Below are 14452 nucleotides of genomic sequence, written 5' to 3' on the forward strand. Positions count from 1 at the left end.
TTTACTGCAATTAGCACCATTCATGGTAAAACTTTACATGAAATAAAAGAACGTGAGAGGCTGTTGTACGCTGTGTTTAGATTACGTGTGTCCTTGTGCCAAAAATGGTGATACATTTTGCGCTAAAATATAGTGCGAAATGGTAAATTTGCATTTCATATAATTATGCATAATTTCATATAATTTTGATTCAATTTTACATAACTGCACAAAAGCAAATTAGGCAAATTTTGTGCACTCTAAAGAAGAGTCAAAGACTGCTGACAGGAAGTCAAACCGCCAGTGTTACAGATGAGGTAGTTTCAGCCATCTTGGAAATCTCAAGGAATGCCTAGCCATAGCAAAGTTATGCAACAGATGCAACAGATGCAAAAAGAGAGGTTATTAGGGGGTGGGTGAAAGGGAAAGTGAATATGGTTCGTGACAAAGGACATATAGGAATGAGGAATTAAATCCCCAAATAGTACTTAGCATAGGAGATCGCACTATACACAATATGTTACCCTTAACAACCCTCATGGTAGATGGTGAGGATTCTTGCATGATGATAGATTTATTCAGATGGATATCAATAATTTAACAGCATCAATTTAAAGAACTGCAGTCAGGCATGAAATTGAGCCCCACAGGTATTAGCCGAAGAGGATATACATGGCATCTGATAAAGTTTTTAGGATGTGTATTGGTGGACTTACGAATTTCAAGGGAGGCACTCCAAAGGGAAATTGTTAAACACATTCAAAGGGGAATCACCACTAGGATGGCTTCCTCATGGGGATCTAATAAGAAGGCTAGATCTCAAAAGAGTCTGGAATTTCTAAAGGTGTTCACTACAAGTGTGGTGTCAAAAGGGTTCAAGCATCACATCATATTGTGAAACATGTAATTCCTGTAGCAAACAAGGGCAGAAAGATGTCTACAGGGTACAAAAGGAAGCTTAAGGAGATGATACAGGTGATTTGCAGGAAGGTAACTGTTGAATCGATAGAGTAATCTTCTTGGATATCTCCAGTGGTGGTTTTATTTTAAGCCTCAGGGGAACTCTGGTTGTGTATAGAGCTTTGTAGATGGAATAGAGTCTAGACAGAATATCAGAAACAAAAATATTGTGGGACAAAATATCATGTCAAGATTATCAAGGACAAAAATATTGTGAAGGGAAGTTTCTATAGGTAAGGGAAGCAGTATTCTATATAACTCTACATATATGTACCCTGATTGACGAAGTATATATATATATATTTATTCAAGCTACCAAGATGTGGAGTTAAGAATAGTAAATCTATTCTTACCTATTTGCACTTACCTATTTTTAGGTACTTGATATTTTGACATGATATTCTGTCCACACAATATTTTTTATTTCTGATATTCTGGCAGTGATCCAGAATTGGGCAGCACTTACATTGGGTACTACTCTTTAAGTACACAAAGCTGTTGACAGGTTTGTCCACACTGGAAAGTTATGTCAGATACGGAGGATGCTGTTTGGATTAATAAGTGCTGTAGTTATGTTCCAAGGTATATACAATCTTTTAATAGTTCTGGAAGAAATACCAGTGAACCCCTACATAATAATTTTACTGACAGTAATCTTCAAAGATTGGTGAGTGGTGAGTCTTCACAGAAGTGAACTGCAACAACAACAACAATATGAATGAAGCAGTTGAACTAATCTCAGCCACTTGTTGCAAGGATGCCTCCCATCACTTTGTGGGTGTTGGCATGCTGCCTGAGGTGGCAGTGGTGTGCCCAAACATGGGTCCTCTACTCACTGTGCCACTGGAACCAAGCTACACCTGCCTGATGAGCCCCAATCAGGGCGAAGGTGGGCTTGAAGTGCTTGTGTTCCAGTTTAGGGAGGACCTGGCCGAGCAGTTCAGGCTGAACTGTTCATATTGGAGCAGGGAAAAGACTGATTTACCTATGGCTGGGTCCTAACTGAGGTGCCATGATGGGCACAAGAACGATGGGATGGAATGCTACCCAGGCGATTGCGAGTAGGTAGACTTATTGCAAGCACTCCTCCCATCACCTGTTGTGTGTTTGATTCACTTAAGTGAAGACAATGAATACAAGAATACTTCAAGATAAGATTTCGAGAGTCAAGGAAGGAAACAATCTGTGAGATGGCCAGCGGGTTAGAGTGAAGAGGCACACTGTCATTTCCTCTTGCAAATCGGATTGGTACTTTAGATGCTGAGGATGGAGATATTTTATTTTGTCAGTTTGGGTGATGGACGCTGAGTAGACAACTGAAGTAATGCAAAAAATATAAATGACATCTCTTTACAGTGTCGTCAACAGAGTAGGAGCTACAGAATGTAAGAAAGAAGCACACACTAGTCTTTTGTCTAGTGTTCACTTGTGATGCCACATCTCAGGACGGGAAAAGAAAGACTATCAACAGATGTGCAATACCACCTACAAGTTCCACAAAGGAGGCTAAGGAATACAAACGTTTTTACATTGTTGAAAAATAGAGTCAGGAGAACACGGCCAGTCACATATCTCAAATAAGTAAATAATGTAGATGATAAACTACGTTTCCATGTCAAAGTAATCATAAACAAAATGTCCCACAATGAGATTGGAGGAAGGAGACTAACAAATCAGATTAGAAAATATGCTTTCACCAATATAGTAGTGTACATGTGGGACAAACTGTGTGGGAAAAACTGCTACAAAGTTAATGGAGGGAAAATAGTAAATGTGTGTGAAAGTCCTGTACTGAAAATTCAGTAATTAACTTACTCTCTTCTTTGATCTCTTTCCAAACTCTAAGGCTTTCTTTATTAAAACTATATAGTAAAGCCTGAGCTCGCCAGTTTGATTTCGCGTGAGAATTCTCTAGTTGCAGTTACTTTGAGAATACCCAGCGCCTACTCATTTGAATATATTTTGCTGCAAATGGTGGTGCACTGCCCTGAAGTAAAATCAAGTATTTAAATATATATATTTAAAGATATAAAACTGTTGAACAGAAATTCATGTTCTACTGATTTCAGAGTGTACTGCCATAGAGTTTGACAAAGCGCACTGCTTTAATGTTCCAACTGCAAATAGGGAGCGATAAATAAGTTCCCCTTTTTACGACATGGTGCATAATTACCTGGTTTCTTTCTGATATGTTTATATAAACGTGTAGAATCGAAATAATTGACATTAATTTATTTACATTTTTCCCCAGACTCCAGGCTCATATGTGATAAGGAAACGTTCTTCCAAGATTTCCTTAATAAATACTTCCTGGTGTTCTCCAATCAAATGACGGCTACAGATCTGGTGGCATTGATTCCGCCGGAAAACCAAACACAGGTGACAGAATGCTTCATAGTTCAAGTTTTTTTTCTCTTCCATGTTATTTGCTTGTAAATTTTGTTGGTACTAGATGGATCTTTGGGTTTACAAAGCTTGAAGTATCAGCATTCATCAGTACTTATATCAGTCTTATGTGAATGAATCTTACTCCAACTTTCACGAGCCAGGTCCCAAATTATTGCTAAGGATGTAACTGCACCTTGCACGACCCACTGCCCCTGCCAGTCCGCTAAAATGGCAGTACAAATGGCCTGTGGCACACTTCTATTACTAATTTTGTGCATTTTACAATCCTAAACTGCTATGCTCTGCTGAAAAGAGGCAGAAAGCGCCACCTAGTGGTGAACTGTCAAAAAAGTACCCGTGGTAGGAATTAAGTGCCGGTGCTGAGCATTGGCAAACACCTACACAAACTAAGCACCATGTGAAACCGGGGAACAGCCATTACAACGCGGTTTTTATCACGCGCAGCTTTTACATCGCATGCGTAACAACGCATGCGATGTTACAACAAATAGTGTAGTTTACTATCCCAACACCTTCCCTACTGTTAAGTGGACTGGAGTTGGAATAGTAAATTACACTTTTCTAATGTTAGCACGCCATCTAGCGCAAGTCGATGTAAAGACTTGCGTTGTAATGGCATGGCGTTGTAACATCGCATGCGTTGTAACGCATGCGATGTAACTGCACGCGTTGTAATGACACGCGTTGTAATGTCATACATCCTGTGAAACCCTACTGGCAATCTCACCAGAGAGGTCAGAAATTGAATGCCTACCGAAAATGAACTACTATCTCACCCTTTAAAAGTTCTTTGAGAGGACAGTGCCAACGAGGCTTCTTCCCTACCGGCATGTCTTTTCTAAAGAGAGAGACAGGACATCCTTCTTCAATGTAACCTAACTAGGATATCTGGCCTGTACTGATTCTGAACGATGTTGCAGACGCCTCTTGAATCAGCCAGAAATCGATTACCTCTGAATGAAAAATCTGCCCTTCAGTGCAGATTGTTTCACTGGAGGTACATAAAATGACAGCTTTTTCATTGCATTTATGTATAAATTGCCAAGACTGGGTGAGTCAGTAGTTTGCCATGGGAAACATCATCATGGCCATGAATGAGTATGGTTAGAAGCAGGACATATTTTAACAGCATAAAATAGGCAACACCCAGAAATAAACTATTTTGTGACAACAAGGCAAAATGAAGACTTGCTAACCAAATAGTTCAGTGCAATTTTGGGTGAATTTCTTCCTTTATCCTTTGTTCCTGAATAAGGGCTTTATTATGAGTTTGGCGGTCCAATGAACTGCCAAACCCACGGTGGCGGTCAACCTATTACAAGTAGGGCGGTCAGACCACCATGGAACCCCTGATCCCTGGCGGTCTTGCAGAGAGATGAGGCCCCTAATATGCTGGCAGAGCAGCTGCGGCAGTGCCAAGCATATTAGGAGTTTCCTCATGCCATAGTTTTCATGGCTGTGAGGCCACCATGAAAAGTGTGGTAGTGAGGAAACAAAGGGGGCCCTGCAGGGCCCCCTGTTGCCTCTGCGCCAGGGGATGCATGCAGGTAGGCACATGGTGTGCCCCCCTGTGTGCATGCACCCCCAGTTCCTGCAGGGCTTGGACCTAACAGTCCATGCCCTGCAGGAACTGCCTTTGACACTCCCATTGCGTGGTGCCTTTTTCATAGGCACCACAGTGGGACTGCTAAAGAACCCCTCGCCGGAGGCAAAAAAAGTAATCTGGCAGGCGGTTTCTTATGGGTTTGGCGGTCTTGGAGCGGGGCGGCAGCGTGGCGGCCCCGCTCCAAGACCACCAAAGTCAAAAGAAGGCCCTAAGTATACTAGGACCTCCCTTTTAACGTCCAAAGACAAAGGAGTCCCCATCCTGAACGAAGAATTGATATACTGGGAGCTTCAAATTAAGCTTTTTAATATAAAAACAAATGTAACTTTCTATTAAAAATTTATAAATAATTTAAATTCATTCTATAAATAACTTTTACTAAAACTTACTACATAATATATACATATATAAACATTTCTATTTAGGTAGGATTGTTTGAATAAATATTTATTTAATATTTTTTATGTAATATATTGATATTAGCTACATTTTTTATTTGAAATTAAGTTAATAGTTCTACATCATTTTTCTTTATTCATTTCATTTTGTTCTACATCTAAAATAAACATATAAACATAATTTACATTAAGATTGATCATAAAAAACATATTCTTTTTTTTAAGTTTGATAAACCATTTTCTACTTTTCCCTATACTGCACCATCGGGAGATCTTCGCATCGGTGGCAGTAACATTACACTTGTAAATTAGGCTCCAATCTCTGAAGTCAGGGGGTGAAGACATGTAAGCCTACACTTTGTGGTTACTTTACACGTGGAAATGGTAAATTTCCAAAAGCAGTAAATTTACTACAAAGTGTAACATTAAATATACACGTGTAGATGTATTCACATATTAAATTTACCTTTGTGAATATGTCCCTCATAGTGAGTGTTGGACTTGGCCCTTTCAGCAGGGTCAGCCTAAAACTTTTGTCTTCACGCCTCCTATTTTTTCTCAATTTCTTTTTGTTGGCCTTAGGACTCTGTGCACTTTACCACTGCTAACCAGTACTAAAGTACTTGTGCTCTCTCATCAAATGAAGGTATAGTTGGCATTTTTCATTTACTTATAAGTCCAAAGTAAGGCGATACTGTGTGCACCCAGCACCTGTAAATTAAATGCTACTTGTGTGCCTGCGGCACTGATTGTGCCACACACTTAAGTAGCCTTTAAAAATGTCTCATGTCTGACATTGCAGCCTGTGTGTGTAGTCTTAAACTGCCATTTCGATCTGGTCTTGTTTAATTTTTTTTAAAACTTATATTTTTCTAATTTGATGTGGGATCCTTTTTGTGGTGTATGAATGGACTTTATTACCATTCGAAGTGTAGCACAAATACTTTACACATTGCCTCTAATTCAGAGTGCTCTGTGCTAAGCTACCAGGGGGTTAAACACAGTTTAATTTGGGGTTTGCTTGTGCCTCACCCTGACAAGAATTGTGGCTGCTGCCTGAGTAAGGTTTCACCCTCCTCCACCAGTAGTCCAATTTCATACACATTATAAACAATGGGGTATTCCCAAAAGGTCCCTGGACCTGGGTATCGGTTATTATAAAGAAACAATGGTCCTGGACCAATTATTCAAGAAAGAGTTAGATTAACAGATGTCTCAACTTATTTGAGCTTACATTGATTAGCTCCCCAACGTCTGTAAATCGTGAAAATAAATGTGCAGCAAAACCACTAAGTATTATTACAATATATTTATTTAGTCATTTAAAGGAACAATCATTAGAGGGTCAAGAAGGTAGGAGAATGTTCTACGGAAGGTGTAAGAAGGAGTGCTCAAGTGTATATATAGGAGTCAAGAGAGCTCAAAGTGTGTAGAAAAGTAAAAGGCATATATTTACAAGACTGTACAAAACTGATAATCAATAATTTGCAAGAGACCTAGAGATGGATCTTTTAGAAGCTGCTGAACCGGTATTTATGGAACCATAGTTAACAAACAACCGGTCCGTCTTTCTCAAGGACTTAGTTTTGTCTAGATAAAATTTCAGTACCCTCTTGAGGTCTAGAGAATGGAGGGACCTCTTAGGAGGAGACATGGGATTGGGAAAAAATGTGGGCAGAGCTATAGCCTGATTGATGTGAAAATCCGAGACTACTTTTGGTAAAAAAACTCAGATGGGTTCTTAAAACTGCCCTGTTTGTGTGAAAAACAATATAGGGCTCTTTATAGCATAAGGCCTGGATTTCACTAACTCTGCGGGCAGAAGTGATGGCGACTAAAAAGGCAGCTTTCCATGACAAGTGCTGCAGAGAAGCCCTGTGAATTGGCTCAAAAAGAGCACCCATTAATTTCGTAAGGACTAAGTTGAGCTCCCAAGGTGGAGAAGGGGATCTCACTGGAGGGTAAACCTTCTTTATCCCCTCAAGGAAATCTTTAACCACTGGCATCTGGAAAAAAGAAACCTGTGTAGGGGACTTTCTGTACGCAGTGATTGCTGCTAGGTGAACTTTAATCGAGGAGAACTGCAGGCCAGATTTGGCCAAAGGTAGTAGGTATGGCAGGATCACCTGCTCTTGACCCCTCACCGGATCATGAGCATTGTCCATGCACCACAAGTAGAATTGATTCCATTTGAAAGCATAGGATGCCCTGGTGGAAGGTCTCTGGGCTTCCTTAAGGATGATCATACAGTCAGCTGGTAAGTCTAAGTGTCCGTATTGCAGGAGCCATACTGTCAATCTGAGGGATGAGAGATTGGGATGAAACACTCTCCCCTCGTTCTTGGACAACAAGTCTGGACAGCAAGGCAATCTCTGGTGTTGCACCTTGGATAGTTGTAGAAGGTCCGGGTACCACCACTGACGCGGCCACTCCAGAGCTATCAGGATCATTCAGGAGTTGGTTCTTTTAAAACTTGTTGATCACTGCTGGAATGAGAGGTAGTGGCGGAAAAGCGTACAGCAATGTCTGAGACCATTTTATTAAAAGGGCGTTCCCCGTGATTCTGGCTGGTGCAAACTGGACGCAAAGACGGGGCATTTGGTGTTTGCCGCGTCTGCAAAGAGATCGATGTCTGGCACTCCCCATTGCCGGACGATGTCTTACGTGACTTCGCTGTTTGGCACCCAGTCGTGAGCTTCTACGAAGTCCCTGCTTAGGGCATCTGCTTGGACATTCAGGGTCCCTGGTAGGTGAATGGCCACAATGTTGAGAATTCTTGCAAAAAGCCACTTCCAGATGGTCCTGAGAGAGAGGTCTCGACCTAGTGCCCCCCTGCTTGTTCAGATAATACATCGTCGTGGTGTTGTCTGTCTGAATCAAGAGGGAGCTGGACTGGAGAGAAGGGTACAGCGACTTGAGGGCTAGGTGCACGGCTCTCAACTCTAGAAGACTGATGTGATACCCCGCTGTCTCTGACCAGAGACCTTGTACTTGAAGATGTCCCATGTGATCTCTCCAACCTTGCAGGGAAGCATCTGTGACTATAGTCTGAGTGGGAGTATCTTGGTGGAATGGGACGCCCTTCAGTAGATGTGATCGCTTCATCCACCATGCAATGGAGTCTCTGGCTGACTGAGGTAGAGTCACACGGTCTTCCCAACGGCCTGACGTCTGCATCCACTGGTCCTTTAGAGACTGTTGTAGAGGACGCATGTTCAATCTGGCATTGGGGACGATGAAGACACAAGAAGCCATTGAGCCCAGAAGCGAAGACACCTGCCTGACAGTGAGAAGAGGAGAGCTGAGGAGTTCGCAACATTTCTCCCTGATTGATGATAACCTCTCCTCCGAAGGACACATGCTTGCCTTTACGGTATCTAGTGAAGCACCCAGATAATGGATTTTCTGGGTCGGGTTGAAGACCGACTTCTTGTAGTTGACCCGCTAACCCAGCGTGTTCAGTAGATGAAGACAGTAGGAGAGATGACTCTGAAGCAGGGAGGGCGTAGCGCTCTTCAGGAGCCAATCGTCCAGATAGGGATAAATGAAAATCTTGCATTTGCAGAGAAACGCTGCCACCACTGCCATACACTTTGAAAATGTTCGGGGGGCCGATTTGAGTCCGAACGGAAGGACTCGGAATTGGAAGTGCTGACAAGCTACTTGAAAGCAGAGAAACTTTCAATGCTTTTCGGACACCGGGAAGTGGAAATGAGCGTCCTGCAGGTCTATAGCACACACCCAGTCCCCCTGATGGAGATGAGGAAAGACCTGGTGCAGGGCCAGCTTCTGAAACTTTTCCTTGCGGATGAATTTGTTTAAGAAGCACAGATCGAGAATTGGTCTGTATTGGCTGGCCGGGCCTCTTTTTTGGACCAGGAAGTATCGAGAATATATTCTCTGTTTTCGTTGTTGAGTCGGAACATATTCTATGGCCTTTTTTTTGTAGAAGACTGTTCACCTCTTCCTGTAACATGTGGTGGCATTGACGGAATTTTCTTTGTGGAGGAACTGGTAGAGGTGGGGCTTTGAACCTCAGCAAGTATCCATTTTGCACAATATTCAGCACCCATTTGTCGCTTGTGATTGATCTCCACTCTTCCAGATGAAAAGGGATACTTACCCCTACCAGAGTGACTAACGTGCACGGAGGAAGCATGTGCTCATTGTTTAGCTGGTTGTTTAACAGTTGAAGCCTGCTATCTGTTGTTTCCTCTTCCTCTACCAGGTCCCTTCTGGTGGAAGTGCGACCTCTGCTGTTGTTGATTTTGAGATGATCACTGAGGGGTTTGAATCCTCTGTTGGAAGGAACGCCTGTCGTAGGGACAAAACCGTTTGCGGAATTCATTCTGCTTCTCCAGTCCAACGGCTTTCACAGTGTCCAATTTAGTTTTTATTTTGGACATCTCATCATCCGCATGAGACCCAAACAACGAAGAACCATTGAACGGTAGATTGACGATCTTCCATTGCGCATCAGGCTTAAGACCTGTAAGATGCAGCCAGGCTGAGCGTCTAGAACAGATGCTGTGCGAATAGCCGTCCATGGCCAGATCAGATGAGTCCACAGCAGCACTTATTACCTGGTTTGCCACCAAGCCCGCTTCCTGCAGTATCTCTCGATAGTCATGTTGGTCTTCGTTCTGGCGTTTTTCCGTAAATCGAGATAGAGAGTCCCATAGTGACCTGTCATATCTCCCCAAGAGAGCTGAGGCACTGGCAACCTTCATGACGGAGGCCGAGGTATTACACATCCTCTTGCCCAAAGAGTCCATAATCTTACTGTCCTTCTCAGGAGGGACTGAAGAAGATGATGTCGCAGAATAAATGTTGTAGACTTGTAAAGCGCACAGCTGCCCCAGCAACGGGGCGTCCCGGCGCTGTAGACCGCTGGGGAACCCGTCCTGGCTATCCCTGTGAGATGGTCTCTTTCTGGGTATCTCCAAGGTGAAACCAGGCATCCCCGGCGTCAGTGGGGGGGCCGTTGTAGAGATGAGGCAAGCTTAATGCCCAGAGTTGCCGAGTGTGTTCCTGGTTAGAGTAGGTACCGAGGCGAGAATTATCGAGTCCTTTTGACCCTGGTCCACGACCCTGCCGCGTCGGGAATTGAACCCTGGTCCCTGGCCGATTCTCTGCTTACGGGTCTGCCGCCTCTAACCAGTGTGCCACACCTCTCCACAGAGTGTGTCTTCCTGGCCGCTGTCACAATTACAGAATCGGGAGGAGGATCAGAACGTAGGAAAACCGTATACTGATCAGGGGCTTTTTACTTCGTTGCAATGTGAGAAGGTACTGCAACTACTGTTGCAGAAGTTAAGAAAGTCTGCATGGCGGGTTCCAAAAGGCCTGGTACCAATGGCAGCAGAGACCTCGTTGAAGAGTGATGATGTAAGGTCTCAAAAATTACAGAAGTGGAGACCGTCGGAGCCGACATACTTATGTTCAGTTTGTTGGCCCCTATGCATAGAACTTTGGTGAAGGTACCTATGTCGTCAATCGGGGACACTCTGGATGGAGGTGTTACGACAAAGTTGGGGAATAGTCCCTTATCGAAGACCTGGTGGAGGTGGACCAAGTTGGTGAACTTCTTTGCCTCCGTTTTGGAGAGGAAGCATGGTGAGAACGTGATCTCTCCCGTGAACGTGTGTGGTGGGAGGATGGGAACCTCGACCTTCTCAGGGTTCTTCAGCAGCCACGGAGAGCCCCCAGGGGAAATTTGGACAATGTTAATGCCAGGGGATAATGACTGTTCCCTCGACGTCGACCGTCTTGACCTCGACACCGATTTTGGTCTCTCTGACGCCTCCTCCGAGACGACGGCAGGATTTTTGTCTCTTGACGTCGAACGCCTCGACGTCGACTTTGGCCTCTCTGTCACCTCCTCCGAGGTGACGGCAGGATTCTTGTCCCTTGACATCAACCAATGTCTCGACGACGACATGGACTGTGCCGTCTTCGACGTCGACCCCCCCTCTGCGGAAAAATGCTGGAAGACTCCTGTCTCCGCGATGTTCTCGACGTCGATCGCTCATGAGATCGAACAGGGGAATTCAACGTCGATCTTCTATGACGCTTCTTCGACGTCGACTTCTTCGACTGCGAACGCCTCAACGGCGATATCGATCTGGTCGTCGACAGCCTGTAAGCTCTTGTCAGAGTCTTAGCCAGTGAACCTCTCGACGCCGAGCCTCGCGAAGGTGGCGGAGTGTGCCTCGCCGTCGACGGATTTTTTGATGTCGACGGGTGCTTTGTCCTGGGCCTCTCGGTGTAAACATACTTCGCGCCCAAAGTAGTATGCCTCGTCTTCAATTCCTTTTTCGGTGACGGAGGCTCTCGCTGTCTCGACGTTGAAGAGTGCCTTGCTGCTTCTTCGACGGCGATCTCGACGCCGACGGCAAACAATCTGGAATATGCCTCTTTCTTGACCCTGGAGAGGCAGAACGTCGTTTTCGATGCTCTTGATGAGAGGAGGGCCCTTGACTCCCAAGGCCACTTTTGGGATGACTTTGTCCTCTCTCCAACACAGCATGAAGACGAATCCTTTCCATGTTACGCAGGATCCTTTTAGAAAACTGCTGGCAGTAGTAACAAATTTCAGGCTTGAGGGAAGATGGAAGACACACGATGCACACAGAGTGTGGGTCAGATTTTGCCATCTTTTTACCACAAGACAGACATTTATTAAATAAAGGTGGCATTCTGACAGGAAAAAGGATAGTAATTTGTCAGAAAACAACTACCAGCAGACAAACATGTTGGAATTTAAGAGAAGAAAAACTATTCCTGACTAAAAAAGTCAAAAACTGTTGAGGTCAAGCTCCAGGATCCTCACAGAAGGAGCCGGGAAAAAGAACTGACCTGTCACCTGTGGTGCATGATGGGAGCAGAGGGGCTCCCGGAGGTCTTAAAGGCACGGTGTCCAGGTTCTTGGAAGCCTCAAAGGCAAGGTGCCTGTTTTCTTTTCTGTACTGTGATGTCATTTATCTATGCAGCCTATGGGCCAAATGCCTTCTATTACCTAATTTCCTTTTCTGAAAATAAAGGATTCTTGTATGACACTATTACTGTGTATGTTTCTCTATTACAAGGTGTATTTAGGAGATCATGTTCATACAAGAGAAACCTTTGAAATATTGGCGTTTTGCCCTATTGGAACGATATATATATATGTTTTGGAAGTGTTATACACTTGTTGGCCCGAACATACCCATATATAGACTGGATGGTCTGTTTGTTGGTAGTCATTTGGGAGCAGACAGCCTATGAGGAAGATTGGAAGACCCGAAACGCGTCAGGCCACTGCTGACGCCGAGTGTGCCCTACTTTTCTAACCTGGAGCATGCCAAACAGTGAGTGCGCCCGTCCTTGGGGCAATTGTGAACTTTGATGTTAAAACGGCCAGCCCGGCCGTGGGACGCACCGCCGTAGATGGTAACGGCTCCGCAGCTGGACTGGTGTTCAGCGCAGCGGAACTTACTGGCATATGGCGTATTGAGGAAAGACTCAATGGACACACCCGTGATATTAATATTTTCCCTGATGTACTGCTACCAGCCCACTGGGGTATGATTTTACGGACTTCCAGCCCCACAATGCATCATTGATTAAGGTACTCACCTGTGATTGATTGCGATGAGAATAAATATGGAAGAAAGACTGGATGGTCTGTTTGTTGGCAGTCATTTGGGAGCAGACAGCCTATGAGGAAGGGTGGAAGACCCGAAACGCGTCAGGCCACTGCTGACGCCGAGTGTGCCCTACTTTTCTAACCTGGAGCATGCCAAACAGTGAGTGCGCCCGTCCTTGGGGCAATTGTGAACTTTGATATATATATATTTCTATATGCTCCAGGATCCCGCACATGGGCGGGGATTATTCAGTGCTTATGACTATTGATGAGTATCCCCTGGAAGAGAAGTAAGGGTTTCAAACCCTTCAGGAACCTATTTACAATGGGGGACTTGAGGGAGGGCTGATCTGGCAGCCACAGGAAGGCGGGATGGTAGATAAATAATGCTTCAATGTGTCCAATGCAGAGCCTTACTGGTCCAGTGTAAGGATAAACAAAAGAACTTGGGAAAAGGGTGCAGATAAAGGGTCAATCTCTTTGGCTGTATGTGATGCCACAAACTTCCTACAATGGCCGATGTATACCATCTTGGTGGAGGGATGCTGTGCTGCCAGGATATATTACAGACTTCTGGTGGGAGTTTGAAAGCTGTCAACTATTGCCACTCAATCTCAACACATGAAGGCGGAGCATTGACAGATTTGGGTGGAGAACCCTCCTCTGTTGCTGCTATAGAAGATCCTCCCGAAGGGGCAGCCTGTTCAGAGGGCCAATAGTCATGCTCAACAGCTCGGGATACCAGTTCAGAGCCACAAGGATAACTTGGGCCCAGTTGTTCCTGATCCACTTGAGAACTCTGGGCAGGAGTGGCATTTGAGGAAAGATGTAGAGGAGGCAGCAGCTCTGCTCAAAACTCAAAGTGTCTCCAAGCAAGAGCCACCTTGGAAACTCCAGCGCACCGAGCTGCTACATTGCACTTTCTCGGCGGTGGTGAACAGATCTAACCAAGGCTCTCCCAACAGCTGAAAGAGACCTTGCACCACCTCTAGGTGAAGACGCCATTCTTTATTCACTAGGCATCAATGGCTGAGTTTGTCCACTTTGACATTCAGGAAGGTCCAAAGGTTTGAATCACCACAGAAATGCCCTGTCGTTCCAGACATGTCCAGAGATGTAAGGCGCGGGATGTACTCACATTGAGCCAGGGTTTTTCAAGGGGCACCACCGAGTTATCTCGCCCTATCCACCCGTTCTTGAGGTTCATGAGGCATTGCTTTCTCAGATATATAAACACTGATTAAAGCATACCATTAGGTATTGTATATAAATGCTTTATTGATTGCATTTTCACATACATTATTAGTCTCCAATTAGAGTACACGTAATTTAGGAGGGATCTTTTTCTTGTCCTGACGAAGATGCCTTGCTGCATCGAAACATGTTGACCTGTTAGGAGTATCCGCACATTACGCAGGACATCTCCGCACCACCTTTACGGAGACACACAGGTAAATTACACTACCCAAGCCT

General features: G+C 44.4%; 1 protein-coding gene across 1 annotated transcript in view; it reads left to right on the forward strand.

Annotated features, from left to right (window-relative positions):
• LOC146796679 (uncharacterized) overlaps positions 1-14452 on the forward strand; it is a 482771-nt gene that overhangs the window by 265719 nt on the left and 202600 nt on the right. Inside the window, exon 94 of the mRNA XM_085631367.1 lies at positions 3191-3318. Coding sequence (XP_085487493.1) covers positions 3191-3318 — 128 coding nt within the window. The remainder of the gene's footprint in view (positions 1-3190; positions 3319-14452) is intronic.

This window comes from Triturus cristatus, chromosome 10, assembly GCF_964204655.1.
Source record: "Triturus cristatus chromosome 10, aTriCri1.1, whole genome shotgun sequence".
In the NCBI taxonomy this organism is placed as follows: Eukaryota; Metazoa; Chordata; class Amphibia; order Caudata; family Salamandridae; genus Triturus; species Triturus cristatus.